The 18,869-nt window shown below is 42.4% G+C and overlaps 1 protein-coding gene across 1 annotated transcript in view; it reads right to left on the bottom strand.

Moving 5' to 3' along the window:
* The window catches only part of LOC117515192 (Fanconi anemia group A protein), a 114,045-nt gene that overhangs the window by 87,733 nt on the left and 7,443 nt on the right, over positions 1-18,869 (bottom strand). The window contains exons 7-8 of the mRNA XM_034175663.1: positions 16,823-16,935; positions 16,524-16,600 (exon numbers count right to left, since the gene is read on the bottom strand). Of these exons, the coding sequence (XP_034031554.1) occupies positions 16,524-16,600; positions 16,823-16,935 (190 nt within the window). The remainder of the gene's footprint in view (positions 1-16,523; positions 16,601-16,822; positions 16,936-18,869) is intronic.

Here is an 18,869-nt window from a genome sequence, read left to right as displayed (position 1 = left end):
GACCTCTACATTCTTTGTAGGTGGCAAAACTCGACAGTGGATCAAATCCTTATTTTCCCACTGTAGGTGAGACCCACACATGGAGAAAAAGAACAGGTCACTCCCACGTGAGAGATCTTATGTTACATGTGGGCTAGGGCTTGCCAAGGGTCACCAAACATCAGAGAGCAGCTTAGGACCATAACACGTAGCATAGTATCTGGATACATGAGGAAACAAGAAATGCCACGACACCAGAGTGGAAGCAGAAAGCTGATGACAGAGAGCAGGTTCTGTTCTTTTAACGCCACCAGAAGACAATGAACAAAATTAATGACAAGGTGTGAGTAATTAACCCAACACAGGTGTAAGTGACTGAATAAAGAGAATAATGGCGCTGCACCATCAAGTTATAAGGTCAGGGCCATCATGTAGATTTTCAAATGTACGGTGTGCATCCTCAGTCAGTGGCTGCACGTGCACATGAACGCAGCCTGCGAAAAACTGGGCTGTGGAGTGCAGCTTTTCGCCAAAAGCGACACTGATAAATTATTCTGCGCTCCCCGTTATGAATAAATGAAAACTGATCGAATCCCATAAGAATCAGCACGATAAAGGCATTTTTTGGAATAGTTCAACTTGATTCAGTTAAAGTGCACAACCTTTCAATTCATCTGTGAGGTGGAGAGCAGCCAGTGGATCAACACGCAGCGCTATGTGTTTAAAGAACAAAACAAACATACAAATACACTGCTTCACTACATCGCTTTAAATACGCAATAAGTCCATTTAGTGTCTGTCTTGCTGTTTGATAGTGCAGAGTTGATAAAAACAGCCAGCAAACCCTCTTTCTCTTAAAAGACTTTATTTTACTCAGTGTGCCGCTTTGTAAAGCTGTAGCGTCTCCTCCTACATGGATTAGCTCCTTTTATATAACGGCTGAGTGGATCCTTGTCATTTGATTGGTGCACGCACACAAAACAAATCCACTGTGCTGTCTGGAGGCTGTTAGTAGGAAGAGAGAAGAAAAGCTGGACTCATTTCTGACGTGATTTTTTTTCGCTGCATTGAGGACATACAAAGTCTTTCTTTGGGAGTACATGCATGCACAAATGCCGACCAGGTTGCAGGTGTGCACGCGCGCAGGGGACAACAACATAATTTGATTGAGCTAACTGATGCTGCTAATTCTTGTAAGACACACACACACACACACACAAAACAAATCCACTGTGCTGTTTGGAGGCTGTGAGCAGGAAGAGAGAAAGAAAACCTGGACTCATTTCTGCCGTGATTTTTTTTTTCACTGCACTGAGGGACGTGTTCACATGAAACGCTGATGTGATTTTTGGCTGGACCGAGGAACTACACAAAGTCTGTTTTTTTTTTAATGGAAGTCTGAAGTCAGTGCACAGCTCTAAATTTCTAAGAAGAGCCATGAAGAGGGAAACTGAGAATAACTGGGGAACATGAATGTATCACTGACACAAAAGAAGGAAAAAGCACAACACCCAAAGGTTTGGGTGAAACAAAACAAGGTCTAAAAAGGAAACATCAGCAGAGAGACACCATACAGGTGCACTCTGGTGAGCAATCAATACAAACGAAGGAATGTGGAAGAGAAACTAATAGGCTGTTCTACAGAGAAACAACACAGAAAAGAGGACAGAACAGAGGAGAAACCAGTCAGCTGAACTGAAGATAAAACAGTGAGGAGGGAAAACTAACTGGTTTTGCTACTGTGAGACCAAAACAGAAAGAAACGAGCCAGATGTGGAACACAAAGCAAAAAATGACAAAAGAACAGGGCCGTCAGCATCTTAAGAAATTATATACACTCTGTCAGCTGATTGAACAGCTTCATTAAAAGTAAGTCCCTTCAGCTGCTCCCTGGTTTTCACTCGTGGTCACCGCAGCAGATCCCAAGTGGGTCTGTGTGTTGATTTGGCACAGGTTTTACACGAGATGCCCTTCTAACGTAACTCCACATCGCATGGAAAAATGTGGCAGGGGTGGGGTTTGAACCAGGAACCTTCCATACTGAAACCAAGCGCACTAACCACTTGGCCACCAGCCCTGCATAGAGCGGCTGAATATAGGGATGGTGTTGCATTCGCTCTACCGTACTGTTGTGATGAAAAGGGAGCTGAGCCAAAAGGCGAAGCTCTCGATCTACTGGTCAATCTTCATTTCTACTCTCACCTATGGTCATCAGAATCAGAATCAAATTTATTGCCAAGTAAGTTCTCATCAGTGGTGGGCACAGATAACCAAAAAATTAACTTCGATAACAGATAATCAGATAACTGAAAAGTTATCTTTGATAAAGATAAAACGATAAACCACCCAAAAATGTATCGGAAGTTACAGATAACAGATAAATTCCAGTATTGTCTCTGGTACATTTGCAACTACTAATAAATTGAATTTGAGATTTAACACCACGATCACTTCTGGTAGCATCAAAAGCAACAACAAACTCAAACAATGAGCTCACACTTCTGTCTTTGAACATCCTGTCCCCTGCTGGAAGCTCTTGTTTACTACATGGTTTCTAGCACAGAGGCAAGCTAAGAGCAGCCACAAACCTCAGCTCTCTACCCAATCACAACGCTCCGGTCAGGCGGAGGTCTTGGAAAATAAAGTCATGCTGACATGGTTTTGATTTATGAATAACATTAATACCGATAGAATAACTCCATTAATGTTAATTCTGTCATTTGTACAAAGTTAAAACATAACATATATCTTTTGATGTTGAATAATGCACTAATTTGTGAGGTTTTGTAACAAACACAGACAGATTGCAAAGGATTCTGGGTAAAATGTGCCTCTGCTAAACACTGATTGGTTCAGTCATTCATTATGTAAACACGTTAATGTGACGTGTGTCGTGTGTTGGTGTTTACAGATAAATGTGCTTTTGTAAAATATTCCATTTTTTTATTTGTAAAAACAGGCATTTTTATGGAGCCCTGGAAGCATCATAGCAAAATGTTTTGCATGTGGAGAGAATGTGCGCTCATTTTATGATATTGTAAAACGTGCACTCAATATTGTCTTGACACATAAATGTTGGCTATTCGCCCTATTGACATTTCAAATCCCACAAAACCTCGGAGAGTTCACCGCGCTGCGAGATCTCAGTAACATTGAGAACTGCATTGATACGCTCTGATCACGCTGCACTTTAACTATCCACTGCACACAGACAACACCATTAACATCGCAACATAAAACTATTCTTATATTGTGCCTAAAACTCTCGTGAATATACAAGGTGTATTAGATAAGAAACAGACACTTTTATTTATTTTTTTTAACTATATGGATTTGAATGACGTGTGATTACACCAATCATGCTTGAACCCTCGTGCACATGCGTGAGTTTTTTCACGCGTGTCGGTGATGTCATTTCCCTGTGGGCAAGCCTTGAGTGAGATGTGGTCCAGCCCTCTCGGCTGAATTCCTTTGTTTCACACGCTGCTCCAGACGGCGCGCGTTGCTTTATCAAAATTTTTTCTGGACCTGTGAGGAATATCCGAGTGGACACTATTCGAGAAATTTAGCTGGTTTTCGGTGAAAAGTTTAACGGCTGATGAGAGATTATGGGGTGTTTCTGTCGCTGTAAGGACTTCCCACGGAACGTGACGTTGCGCAGCGCTTCCAGGCGCCGTCGTCGGCCTGTTTCGACCTGAAAACATCCTAATTTAAGGCTTAGTTCACCCAGGACGTCGTGAGAGAACAGAGAAGATTTAGAAGAGGCCGGCATGAGGACTTTATGCGGACATTCCACTGTTTAAGGACATCTTGTAATGAAAGACGTGCGCGCAAATTCGCCGAGTCGTTTCCGTGACGACTCGGCAAATCTGTGTGTGCCGCGACAGGAAAAACACCTCCGTGTTGAAAACCATTTGTAAAATTCAGGCGGCTTTTGATGGCTTTCAACAAGTGAGTAACTGAGAAATTGTTTAACAGCTGGGCATGTTCCAACTTGCCCGTTAAGGTTTCCAACGGAGGTGTTTTTCCTGTCGCGACCCCCCGCGGTCGGGTCCGGCCCGACATGCGACTCTGCCCGCACATTCTTTCATTACAAAATGTCCGTTAACAATGGAATGTCCAAATAAACTCCTCATGCCGACTTCTTCTGAAAGTTCTCTGTTCTCTGATGACTTACTGGGTCAACAGAGCCTGAAATGTGGAAGTTTTCAACTTGAAACGGCAAGACGCTGCCGCCTTGAAGCGCAGATCGCCGTCAGGCGCCGTGGGCCGTCCTTAAAGCAACACTACCAGACCAAAATCTCTCATCAGCCGTTAACATTTTTACCGAAAACCAGCTGAATTTATCGACTGGTGTCCACTCAGTTGTGCCTTACAGTTTTTGAAAAATTTTTTTATCAAACAAAGCAGCAGTCTCTGAGCCATTCCTAAACAATGAAAAAACGACGAGAGGGTGGGTGACTCCTCACTCAAAGACTGCCCACAGGCGAATGACGTAACTGACAGGCGTGAAAAAAACTCTCGCATGCCCACGAGGGTTCAAGCATGTCTGATGTAATCACACGTGATTCAAATCCATATGGTTTTTGAAAAAAATAATAAGGTCGGATACTTTTCTAACAGACCTCGTATTCTCTGGGTTTATAGACGTTGTTTTTGCATTTATTTTATGTAAACATGCGAGAATCACAGGCTGTCCCTCCGTTATTTTCAATGGGAGCTGCTGTGAGCTACGCTCGCTTCCTGATCATGTTCTGGGTGTGTGTGAAGTTTGCTCTTTAACGTCTTGATTATTGTTCTTTACAACACTGTTTGTCCTCTTTGTTCCAGACTAATATATATATGATATGTCTGAAATTCAGTTTGCATTCATTAAATTCCACTCAGATTAAACGTAGCCGACACGGATTATTTGTTATAATTGTTTTAGCAAGTTTTCAGGGTATCATGCAGCAGTCTCTTATTAACGTGATGAAAAGCATAAAAAATACATTTTTGTAGTATAATATTAATTTACAACTGTCATCGTGTTGATTCTCTATATGTTGTTGTCAACTGCATTGACTCTCTGGCACGCAAGGGATTATGGGATACGTCAATAGGGGGAATGAACCTACTGGCCAGTAGATGGCAGTAGAGACCTTGAAAACTTGCCAAAACAAAATTCCAGATAATCCGTGTCTGCTACATTTAAGATGTGTTGAATTTAACAAACGCAGACACAATAACATCTATAAACCCAGAGAATATATTCAGGAGAGTTTTTAGGCACTAGAGCAGGGGTGGCCAAGTTCGGTCCTCGAGAGCCACATTCCTGACACTCTTAGTTGTCTCCCTGCTCCAACACACCTGAATCCAATGAAAGGCTCATTAAAAGTCTGCTAACGAGTCTTTCATTGGATTCAGGTGTGTTGGAGCAGGGAGACAACTAAGAGTGTCAGGAATGTGGCTCTTGAGGACCGAACTTGGCCACCCCTGCACTAGAGTTTAATGCTGTTGTCCGTAGAGCCTGATCAGAGTGTCTGAAATGCATTTCTCGTGTTGTGAATGTACTGAGATTACCCTATCCTACCCATAATGCACTGCTGGACACAGCATAGATCCACACTAAAACCTTAAAAATTAGCGCATTACTTTAAAACTAAAACATATATCTGATATTTTCACTTTATAAAACTTCAGACATGACATTCATTTAAATAACCTGTCCGACATTAGTTTGGTTAAAAGTTGAACCATAAGTTAAAAATGTATGCCTCTGGATGACTTGGGTGATATTGCCCGCGTATCAGTATGGGGTTAAGAGAAATTAGTTTTTTTTTGGGGGGGGGGGGCAGTTCTCCTTTGTCTACAGAGGATGGAGCGGTTTCTTCTTAAAGCAGCTCATCTCTGTTCTGCATAGGGTAGAAGTACACATCAGCTACGAAACATTTAACAGGTAGGTGCTCAACTGATTTTAAGTTTTATAAATATTTGTAGCTGTTCAACTTTATTTACCATGTTATCAGTCTAAAAATTATCGTACAAAAATTTATCGCAAGATAATTAGTCCGATAATGTTTTTTAAAGTTATCTAAAAAGATAATCCAAAAATGAAAACATTATCTTTGATAATTATCGGATTAACGGAACTGTGCCCACCACTGATTCTCACATATAAGGAATATGATCTGGTGTCATTGGTGCATAAACAACAATAAAAAGAAAAGGAAAAAATTATGTAAGAAGTTAAAGAGTTAGACAGACAAAATTATGTTCACTGTCAAATAAATATAACAGTGGAATGGGGATGTGCAAAGGCATGCAGATGTACAGTACCTTTCAGTGCAGGGATGGTCAATCTGTATTTTGGGGGAGGGGGGAGGCAGGATAAGTGGGGGTCTCTGGCATTATTTATTAGTCCAGCTGTGGATGGAAAGAAGCTGTTTTGTGTCTTCAGGTTTTAGTCCTGATGGACCTCAGTCGCCTTCCAGAAGAGAGCGTGACAAAAACTTTGTGTTCTGGTTGAGAGGGATCGGCCACTATCTTCCTTACTCACCTCAGGGCCCTGGAGGTGTACAGGTCCTGTAGGGATGGCAGATTGCAGTCGATCACCTTCTCTGTTGCGTGGATGATACGCTACAGTCTGCTTCTGTCCTTAGCAGTGGCAGCAGTGTACCAGATTGTGATGGAGGAGGAGATGATGGACTCAATGATGGCAGTGTAGAAGTTCACCATCATTGCTTTTGGCAGGTTGAACGTCCTTATCTGCCGTAGAAAGTACATCATCTATTGTGCTCTCTTGATGACAGAGCTGACGTTCAGGTCCCATTTGAGGTCCTGGGTGATGGTGATCCTCAGGTAATGGCAGGACTCCACAATGGCAACCGGGGAGTCACACAGGGTGATGGGGTTGGCCAGGACTAGGTTCTTTCTGAAGTCAACAACCATCTCCACTGTCTTGAGGGCATTGAGCTCCATATTGTTCTGTCTGCACCAGGACACCAGGTGATGGATCTCCTGTCTGTAAGCAGAGTAGTTCAGGAGCTTTACAGACTGGTGAATGGAGGTGCAGCTGTTGGTGTACAGGGAGAAGAGTAGAGGAGAAAGAACACAGCCTTGGGGGGATCCGGTACTGATAGACCGTGTGTTGGAGATGTGGCCCTTCCAGCTTCACATACTGTCTCCTGTTGGACAGGAAGTCAGAGATCCACCTGCAGGTGGAGTCGAGTACGTCAAGCTGAGGGCCACGTCATCCTCCATGCTGACAGAGCCATCTACTGACCTGTTGGCTCTGTAGGCGAACTGCAGGGGATCTATGAGGGTTGGGTCATGACCGAAAGAAATGGGTCACGGGTACAAGCAGCCAAAATTGGTTTCCTTAGGAAGGTAGCTGGTTTCTCCCTGAAAGATAAGGTGAGACGCTCCGACATCCATGAGGAGCTCAGAGTGGAGCCGCTGCTCCATTGCGTTGCATTGAGAAGCCAGCTTAGGTGTTTTGGACATCTGGTAAGGGAGGTGTTCCAGGCATGTAAGGCTAGAAGGAGACCCTGGGAAAGACCCAGCACTAGGTGGAGAGATTATATCGCCACAGTGGCTTGGGAACACCTCAGTATCCCCCAGTCAAAGGTGCTCAATGTGTGCTGGGAAAGGGAAGTTTGGGGTCCCCTACTGGAACTGTTCCGAATAAGCATTGAAGATGAGTGAGTGAGTGAGTGCTGTTAGAAGTGACTTTTCATAAGATAAAATAGATATGATTATGTATTTAGTTCATATACTTCAATCAAAGGGGGTTTTTTTGTTGTTTTTTTTGGTGTTGTGAGGTTTAAATTTTTTTTTACATTTTTTGGTTTTTGAATTCTTTTTCAGAAAATTTTCCCAGAACATTGGTTATCTCTGCTGTGCACAATTTGTCATTGGCACTTGGTTTCCGACTGATAACTGAAAGACAAATCAATCAATCAACTTTTTTTTTATATAGCGCCAAATCACAACAAACAGTTGCCCCAAGGCGCTTTATATTGTAAGGCAAGGCCATACAATAATTATGAAAAACCCCAACGGTCAAAACGACCCCCTGTGAGCAAGCACGTGGCAACAGTGGGAAGGAAAAACTCCCTCTTAACAGGAAGAAACCTCCAGCAGAACCAGGCTCAGGGAGGGGCAGTCTTCTGCTGAGACTGGTTGGGGCTGAGGGAAAGAACCAGGAAAAAGACATGCTGTGGAGGGGAGCAGAGATCGATCACTAATGATTAAATGCGGAGTGATGCATACAGAGCAAAAAGAGAAAGAAACAGTGCATCATGGGAACCCCCCCACAGTCTACGTCTAAAGCAGCATAACCAAGGGATAGTCCAGGGTCACCCGATCCAGCCCTAACTATAAGCCTTAGCGAAAAGGAAAGTTTTAAGCCTAATCTTAAAAGTAGAGAGGGTATCTGTCTCCCTGATCTGAATTGGGAGCTGGTTCCACAGGAGAGGAGCCTGAAAGCTGAAGGCTCTGCCTCCCATTCTACTCTTACAAACCCTAGGAACTACAAGTAAGCCTGCAGTCTGAGAGCGAAGCGCTCTATTGGGGTGATATGGTACTACGAGGTCCCTAAGATAAGATGGGACCTGATTATTCAAAACCTTATAAGTAAGAAGAAGAATTTTAAATTCTATTCTAGAATTAACAGGAAGCCAATGAAGAGAGGCCAACACGGGTGAGATATGCTCTCTCCTGCCAGTCCCCGTCAGTACTCTAGCTGCAGCATTTTGAATCAACTGAAGGCTTTTTAGGGAACTTTTAGGACAACCTGATAATAAAGAATTACAATAGTCCAGCCTAGAGGAAATAAATGCATGAATCAGTTTTTCAGCATCACTCTGAGACAAGACCTTTCTGATTTTAGAGATATTGCGTAAATGCAAAAAGGCAGTCCTACATATTTGTTTAATATGCGCTTTGAATGACATATCCTGATCAAAAATGACTCCAAGATTTCTCACAGTATTACTAGAGGTCATGGAAATGCCATCCAGAGTAAAGATCTGGTTAGACACCATGCTTCTAAGATTTGTGGGGCCAAGTACAAAGACAAACAGGCATGAAATTGGAACCTCCATCCAATTTTGGTGGTGTAGGTAAATCCAGAACAGAAAAATGAGTGTGACTAAGGCACTTTTGACTGAGATATAATGGAAAATGGGGCTTTTCAATATTAAATTCAAATGTCCACAAAATCCACAGTCTGGATGAGATCTGGATCAATCTTTGTCAGTCAATAAAAGACACCATCGTACATAACGCTTTCAAAACTTAAAGAGATTTGATCTTTTTTGACAGTTATGAATTTTTGAAAATTTGAACAATGTTAAAGACATTCCAATTTCCAATTTTCCAAGATGTTTCCTGATGGTGACCTTTGACCAATGATCTTGAAAATTGAATCAGTTCTTGCCTATCAGGAAATGAGTCTTCAGTAAAAGTTTTATAATGATATATGAAGAAACGTGGCCTCCAGGCTGTTCACAAACAAACAAACAAACAAACTGGGGCAAAAACATAACCTCCTCCAACTTGATATTGATTAGATTAGATTAGACAGAACTTTATTGATCCCTTGGGAAAACGCTCTCAGGAAAATTGAGGATTGGAGATATTTATGAAAATATTGATGTATTGTTTCACTTTTGGTGCCACATGGGCAACTTTTGAGCGCCTTGGGGCAACTGTCTGTTGTGATCTGGCGCTATATAAAAAAAAAGTTGATTGATTGATTGATTGACATGGCCTGAGAAATTAAGTCATGTACACATGGGGGAATTTGCTTGATTTTCCCTGCCACTGATTAAACGCTCAGAAATGTCAGCCTGTGAGAAACGCCGACTTCGGGAGAGATCACTATTGGAACCGCCCCTGAAAACTGGAACGTTTTGCAGATTGAAATCGATGTTTTTTGTGGACTTTGATGGTGAATGATGTCAAAATGGTGAACAGGTGGCGCGGCTGTGCTGGCGACTCGGACTCTGCTACTGCTTTGATGCTTTTAATGTTTGTTGTTTTATGTTGCATGTTTGCTGACTTGTGTTGTGACTTTAAATGCAATTTGCATTATTTGTCAGGGGAGTACTATGGCAACCTTTGTACAAGGACTGTTCCTTGTGCTAATTATTTGGAAAGTGATTTTAACATGCCAAACAACTCGTCACGCAGAGGCGGGGCCGCTACTGTGCTACAGCAGAGACACACTGTTGTCCCTCTGCAACATGGCATTTACTCCACCTGCTGATCTCCTCAAAGTCGTGAAGGTTCAACCAGCACGAGCCAGACGAAGGAAGAAGGGTAAAAGAGGGGGGACTCGGCAGCATCTCCACCATAGGGGGAGTGGACCACCTCTACCTGGTATGTTACTCAGCAACGTAAGGTCACTGAGAAACAAAACAGATGATCTTCACCTTAACACCACGGTATGTTATGAATGAGTACAGGGAATTGAGCGTGATGGTGTTCACTGAGACTTGGCTCCATCGGGATATTCCAGGAACTACACCATGCGTAAGACTGTGTGTCCTGCTGATGGAACTGTTATGCATGTCACGGAGACCCTTCTATCTTCTGAGGTTGGTAATATTTATATTTGTGCAGTGTGTGTTCCCTCAGGAGCCCAGAGCTGCGAGTATAATTGCGAACTGTGTTCATCAGCAATTGCAACGGTCACCTGGAGCTCCCTTTTTATTCTTGGGGATTTTAACCATTGTAAATTAGAACTATGTTTACCCGGCTTTGAACAACATGTAACACGTGACACACAGGATAACAGAGACTTAAATAAGTGCTACTGAAATTTAAATGTGCTTACATTGCAAAATCAAAACCCCTTTTGTCAAACTCTGACCACAATACAGTCCAGCTTATTCCAATTTACAAAACTGCTTTGAAAAGGAATAAGGCTGAAACCAAATGGGGGGCTGCATGGGACAGTGACAGTATAGAGACACTTAAAGGATCCCTCCTTTGTACAGACTGATATCTTTTTCCATTAGATGGAACTGGAGGTGGCCACAGAAACAATAACTGATTACATACAGTTTTGCGTTGATTGTGTGGTCACCAAATAGAACTCTGCAGTTTAGCCCCAACAACAAGCTGTATATAACCAAGGATGTAAAGGACTGTATTAACAGGAATAAGATAGCTTTCATGAATAAGGACAAAGTTGGTGTAAACGTAATACAAAAGGAGCTTAATCAGATGCTCAAAGATGCCACAAGGAGAATTTAGAACATAATTTTAAGAGATTTTGAGAGAATAACCAACATGAGTACAACAAGGAAATGCACGGTTACTAATAATGATGTGGATAAAGCAAATAAACTGAATGGGGTTTTTTTCTTCAAGGTTTGAAACAGCTAATTTTATTGAGGAAAGTGAAGGGATTATGAATAATATCCCTACTGAGCCTGAGTGTAGGATTGTAATTAATCCTCAGTGGATTCAGTTCATTTTCAAACATACATGCAGCAAAAAAGTCTCAGGCCCACATAGTATCTCTGCTATGCTGTTAAAAGACGTGCAGAAGAGCTTACACCGGTGTGGTGCCCCATTTTTCAGATGTCAGTGGACTCACACACAGTCTCCACCATCTGGACAAAATCAATTATATTGCCAATAGCCAAAAAGGACTGCCCAAAAGAAAATAATGACTTTAGACCTGTGGCTTTGACTTCAATAGTCTTGAAAAGTACATGGTGGCTGTGCTGAAGTTAGGGGTCAATTTGGCAACTGACCCATATCAGTTTGCCTCCAGGCACAGTAGAGCGACTGATGATGCCATCGCCAGTATTACCGACCTCATCATCAAACACTGAGAGGACTCCCAAACGTATGCACAGATTTTATTTATTGATTTTAGTTCAACTTTTAACACACTGCAGCCTCATCTGCTGATTGAGAGACTGAAGCAGTTGAATGTGAATCCTTTTTAATCAAATGGCATTTTTCTTTTTTAAATAACCGCAGTCAGTGTGTTAGAGTGCATAACACTCTCCCGGAGGTGAGAACCATCAGCACAGGTGCTCCACAGGGCTGTGTTAGCGCACCACTTCTCTTCACACTGTACACAAACAAATGCTCACACTTTCATCCAGGAAATTGTGTTTATCTTTAATTTTCAGATGATCCTTAGCATATTGCACAAAGCCACATGTACATCAGCTTATCGCTCAGAAATCGAGAACTTTGTTCAGTGGTGTGACACCAACCATCTCATCTTAAATGTCTCTAAGACTAAGGAGATGGTTCTGGACCCTAGGTCTGTAGGAGACCACAGTCTGGTGGTCATACACAACACATACATAAGCCAGGTTTGCTTATACTAGTAGCTAAGAATTCATTTAGATAATACTTTTAGCTGGAAGGTCCATGTGGATAGCCTGTGTCCTCAAATTCAGCAGAAACTGTATTTTTTACACAGACTCAGAGTTTTGGTGTGGACCAAAGAATCATGTTTATATTCTACCAGGCTGTCCTGGAGAGTTTGATAAGGTTAGAATATCAGTGTGGTTTGGTAACCTCACTGTGCAACTAAAAACCAAACTCAGCCATCTGATCCACTCTGCTATGAAGGTGATGAGACAGATGGAGAACCAGGACCTGCAGTCTTTATATGACCAGGCTGTTCTCAGGCGAGCTCAGAGGATACTGACCGACTCCTCACATATCCTCTATAAAGAATATGAATTTTGACCTTCTGGTTGGTGATATAGAGTTCCTCAATGAAAGGTGAACTGTTTAAAAAAAGTCATTTGTGCCTACATCTATCAAACTTGTAGATAAGACTGCATAAGGTGGCAGGAAGTATGTGATGGCTCTCTTCACTGGCTTCCTGTCTCTGTGAGGTCAGATTTTGAGGTTCTGTTACTGACCTATAAAATTGTTCATGGACTAGCACCTCCGTATTTAGCTGATCTGCTTAAACCCTACGTACCGGCCTGGGCTTTGCGTTCTCAGGGTGCAGGACTACTTTGTGTCCCTAGAGTGAATAAGAAGTCTGCGGGTCACAGAGTTTTCTCTTATCGTGCCCCTGTTCTGTAGAATGATCTCCCTGCATCAATAAAACAGGCAGATTCTGTGGAGACTTTCAAGTCCAGACTTAAGACATCTGTTCTCCCTCTCATATGGATAGCATACTGGCATAGTATGTTACTATGCTTCCTATCCTTTTAAATTAATTTTATTAGTAATGGAACAGGTCTCTGCCTCAACTTCATCTAAATTCTGAGTCTGTTAGTGAAGCTTAGGGCTAGTGGCTGGCGGTCATCTTAGTATTCTCTCCGTTTCCCTGTCAATTTATTGCTAGTGAACCATACCTTAAGTGTAGTTTTTCCAGCTGACTGATTATGAGTTTTTTCCACAGGGCGATGGACTCACTACGAGATGCCATGGCTGAAGCTGACACAGCACACTGCAGTCTGCTTTTGGAACAAATTCTACCAGGAGGACAGGCCCACTGATGGGCGCTGGCCCTGCATTCCAGTGTGTTAGATGACCCCTGCCAGCAGAACAATTTCTTGCGCGGTCATATCAACAGTTGCACATAGGTTTTCATGTTGTTTGATTTCCTGTTTGTTTCTTTGGCTTTGTAAAACTTTGTAACAACCTTGTAACTGTTAGAATGGCCTCAGCAGAGGGTCGCCCCTTTGAGTCTGATCTGCTTGAGGTTTCTTCTTCAACATTATCAAAGGGAATTTTTTCTTACCACTGTCACCTGTGTTCTTGCTCTGGGGGTTGGTAAGGTTAGACCTTACTTGTGTGAAGCACCTTGAGGCAGCTTTATTGTGATTTTGTGCTAGATACATGAAATAAATTGAATTTAATTTGCTTATTTCAGTTTAGATTTTTTTTCTGAATAACAAAAACAACCTGGACTGACATACTGGCATAAGTCCAAGCATACAACTGCAGCTGGACACAGATACAGAGCATCTGGAAAGTATTCACAGCGCTTCACTTTCTCCGCATTTTGTGTTACAGCCTTTTTCCAAAATGGATGAAATTTATTTTTCCCTCAAAATATACCCAAAAAAGGTTCTTTTTTTGATTCTTGCAAATTTATTAAGAATAAAAAACTAAGAAATCACACGTACATAAGTATTCACAGTCTTTGCCATGAAACTCAAAATTGAACTCAGGTGCCTCCTGTTTCCACTGATCATTATTGAGATGTTTCTACAGTTTAATTGGAGTCCACCTGGGGTAAATTCAGTTGATTGGACATGATTAGGAAAGACACACACCTGTCTACATATAAGGTCCCACAGCTGACAGTCAGAACACAAACCAAGCATGAAGTCAAAGGATTTGTCTGTAGACCTCTGAGACAGGATTGTCTGGAGGCACAAATCTGGGGAAGGGTACAGAAACATTTCTACTGCTTTAAAGGTCCCAATGAGCACAGTGGCCTCCATCATCTGTAAATGGAAAAAGTTCAGATCCACCAGGACTCTTTCTAGAGCTGGCCGCCCATCTAAACTGAGAGATCGGGGGAGAAGGGCCTTAGTCAGGGAGGTGACCAAGAACCCGCTGGTCATCCTGTCAGAGCTCCAGCATTCCTCTGTGGAGAGAGGAGAACCTTCTAGAAGGACAACCATCTCTGCAGCAATCCACCAATCAGGCCTGTATGGTAGAGTGGCCAGACAGAAGCCACTCCTTAGTAAAAGGCACATGGCAGCCCACCTGGAGTTTCACAAAAGGCACCTGAAGGACTCTCAGACCAGGAGAAACAAAATTCTCTGGTCTGATGAGACAAAGATTGAACTCTTTGGTGTCATGTTTGGAGGAAACCAGGCACCATCCCTACAGTGAAGCATGGTGGTGGCAGCATCATGCTGTGGGGATGTTTTTCAGCAGCAGGAACTGGGAGACTAGTCAGGATTGAGGGAAAGATGAATGCAGCAATGTACAGAGACATCCTGGATGAAAACCTGCTCCAGAGCGCTCTTGACCTCATACTGGGGCGACGGTTCATCTTTCAGCAGGACAATGACCCGAAGCACACAGCCAAGAAAACAAAGCAGTGGCTTCAGGACAACTCTGTGAATGTCCTTGAGTGGTCCAGTCAGAGCCCAGACCTGAATCAGACTGAACATCTCTGGAGAGATCTGAAAATGTCTGTGCACCGACGCTCCCCATCCAACCTGATGGAACTTGAGAGGTGCCGCAAAGAGGAATGAACCAAACTACCCAAAGACAGGTGCACCAAGCGTGTGGCATCATATTCAAGAAGACTTGAGGCTGTAATTGCTGCCAAAGGTGCATCAACAAAGTATTGAGCAAAGGCTGTGAATACTTATGTACGTATGATTTCTGAGTCTATTTTTAATAAATCTGCAAAAATTAAAAAAAATATATTTTTGATGTTGTCATTATGGTGTGTTGTGGGTAGAATTTTGAATGGAAAAATTAATTTACTCGATTTTGGAATGAAGCTGTAACATAAAATGTGGAAAAAAGTGAAGTGCTGTGAAGACTTTGTGGATGCAGTGTAAAAGTCTGTTCCACATGTTACATCATGTTTATGAATCAAAATGGCCGTCAATCTGTCTTGTATTTTTCTGACGCACTCTGGCTATTTTATTTTCATCAGGGCCCACACAAGTTAAAGACTTGAAAGAAATGATTCATAATCTGGTTTAGAATTTTTTTTAAAGATAGTGTTGACTGGAGTGAGATATGGCCTTTAACATTTTCAATGAAGGACTTGTACTTGTAAAAAAGTATTTCTACAGTGAAAATCAAAGATGTGTTTCCTCCTGACCGTGTTCGCCTCTGTGCTTTGAGGCGCACTTCATGACATCACAGGTCCCTCATGGAAAACTCCCAAGTGCACACCAAGACCACAATCTGACTCAAGATGGATTTTTTTCCTGAATCTGAACAGTACAAATCAAATTTAAACCAGATTGTTTTGAGTCAAATTTGAGTAAGATTTGCTGAGGTCTGAATACAAATGTGGCTTGAATCCAGCTTGCTCTGGCATCATGATGTCAAACGTCCTCATTCTGTCCATGATGCACGCACAGCGTCCTCCCCACTGCGTGAGGACACCAAACAAACATCTTTCTCTGCATCGCCTTGTCGCCAGGAAAACCTGCCAGATGTGTTCCCTTCCACATCTCACACACAGCCGCACTCAGACATCCAGATCCACATGCGCACGCTCCTGGATTCTCACTTACAGATACATGTCTTTCAGCTTAAGCCAGACTGAGTTTGGACGTGTGTACGACAAGCCGGATTTGAAAAACAACTCTGAATACTATCCAGCTAGAAAGCAATCCAGACTAATCCAGCTCCTTTGGAATTACCAGCCTCAGTCTGAACTGATCTGCAGTGGTGCCCCCTAATGGGAGCAGTTGAAAGAAGAGGTTCTATGTCCAAAAGAAAGGTACAGCAGCAGATCAAAATAATTTATAATTCTAAAAGTTACTGAGTGAGACAGAAGTGAAGTTATTTTCTCAGAACCCCTTTACAAGTTTCCTGTTATTTTGACTTTGGCAGCATAGTCAGGGTTAAATACGTACCTTACGAAACAGAAAGGTCAACACACCACTGGATCTCGCAAACGTCCACTGGCTCTGCAGACTGATGGCATCGGACACTAAGGACACACAGACAGTTAAAGCAGCACATTCATAAGCAAACTCTCTTTCTGTCCCTCACTAACTCAAACAGGCAATACAAACAGAGAATGTTCAAGTCTCATCACAGAAGACATGATCAGTTCAGTAAGTAAGCTGAAGCACTTACTGCAGACTTACAGCACTTCATACTGTAAGTCTATCTGTGAGTAAACATGGACAAGAGGAGCATTTGTGTTTACCTGTAAACTGAGGTTTGTAGGTGAGCGCCTGTGTGAGCGAGAGAGTAAAGAAACACTGAAGGCCTCGTGCTGACACGCAGACGCCACACAGAGAAGGATCAAAGAGCCGAATCCTGCAGGAGAAACACACACACACACACACACACACACCTCAATGACCAAAATAACATCCACAAACATACAGTGGGGCAAAAAAAGTATTAAGTCAGCCCATGATTGTGCAAGTTCTCCTACTTAGAAAGATGAGAGAGGTCTGTAATTTTCATCATAGGTACACTTCAACTATGAGAGACAAACTGAGAAAAAATTGCAGGAAATCACACTGTAGGATTTTTAAAGAATTTATTTGTAAATTATGATGGAAAATAAGTATTTGGTCAATAACAAAAGTTCAACTCAGTACTTTGTAACATAATCTTTGTTGGCAATAACAGAGGTCAAACATTTCCTGTAAGTCTTCACCAGGTTTGCACACACTGCAGCTGGTATTTTGGTCCATTCCTCCATGCAGATCTCCTCTAGAGCAGTGATGTTTTGGGGCTGTCACTGGGCAACACGGACTTTCAACTCCTCAATAAATTTTCAATGGGGTTGAGGTCTGAAGACTGGCTAGGATACATGGCCACATTCATTCTTCCCTTAACCCAGATCAGTCGTCCTGTCCCCTTTGCAGAAAAACAGCCCCAAAGCATGATGTTTCCACCCCCATGCTTCACAGTAGATATGGTGTTCTTGGAATGCAACCCAGCATTCTTCTTCCTCCACACACGACGAGTTGAGTTTTTACCAAAATGTTTTATTTTGGTTTCATCTGACCACATGATATTCTCCCAGTACTCTTCTGGATCATCCATATGCTCTCTGGCAAACTTCAGACGGGTCTGGACACGTACTGTCTAAAGTAGGGGGACACGCCTGGCACTGCAGGATTTGAGTCCCTCTCTGCGTAGTGTGTAGCCTTTGTTACTTTGGTCCCAGCTCTCTGCAGGTCATTCATCAGGTCCCTCCGTGTAGTTCCGGGATTTTTGTTCACCGTTCTCATGATCATTTTGACCCCACGTGATGAGATCTTGCGTGGAGCCCCAGATCGAGGGAGATCCATTTTCTTACAACTGCTCCCACAGTCACTCTCACGACCCCCAAATGGAGTATGGCGGAACAAGATTAATTTATCTATTTTCAGGGTCACGGCGGGGCTGAAGCCAGTCCCAGCGTGGCGTGAGACACAGTACAAGATTTAATAAGATAATTAATGATCACCTCAACCTGGAACTGGATAAGTGGCAGAAAATGAATAATTAATGAATGTATATGATACAATATCTATTCACAACATCCACAGCTATAGTGTACAAACATATTGACACTAAAACAATCATGGCAACATGTAACACAGAGTGGCAGCTCTACATCTTTTTACCCTAATGTTTTATTAAAGGAAAAAGAAAACTACATACATACAAACAAAAGCCAACCACAAAACTAAACCAAAGGAGTCCAGCTCTACATCTATATACACTCCTCCAAAGTCAAACAGTCATCAGAACAGACATCTGTGTTTTCCTCTGTGAATGGAACAATTTAACACTCCACTGACCAAAGTCCCCAGAAGGTACGTTTGATCTAAGCTCCAGTCTTCAGTTCGATTTTCTGCAATACTGCGCTATTAAAAATGTGCACAAATAATCACTAAAAATGATGAAATGTTGATATTTAAAAAAATCCTGAACAATAAAAGTCGATAGGTGCGTGGGTGAAGGATAAACAACAGCTGTCTGAAGCCTGCACTCTATTTCAGCCCTCAGCCGTGGCCATATTGTTGCTATGTCATCAATGGAACGGGACCTGCTGATTCAAGCCCAAATCAATTGTAAACAGCGAAGGTCGAGCTGTTTTTGTAAGATTTTTTTTTCTAGTGTGGCGCTGGCTTTTTTTTTAAGTCCAGTCTGAAGGTTTTTCTGAAGCAGCTGTGCAGGACACAGCCTTATGGTTTTGAGCCTTATTTAAATGACAATGAGAGAGACAAAACTTTGGAGGAAAACATTCA

The sequence above is a fragment of the Thalassophryne amazonica genome, chromosome 8 (genome assembly GCF_902500255.1).
Source record: "Thalassophryne amazonica chromosome 8, fThaAma1.1, whole genome shotgun sequence".
NCBI classification, from domain to species: Eukaryota; Metazoa; Chordata; class Actinopteri; order Batrachoidiformes; family Batrachoididae; genus Thalassophryne; species Thalassophryne amazonica.
The sequence above is the reverse complement of the archived record's forward strand: the minus strand, read 5'-3'. Positions and strand labels throughout refer to the sequence as shown.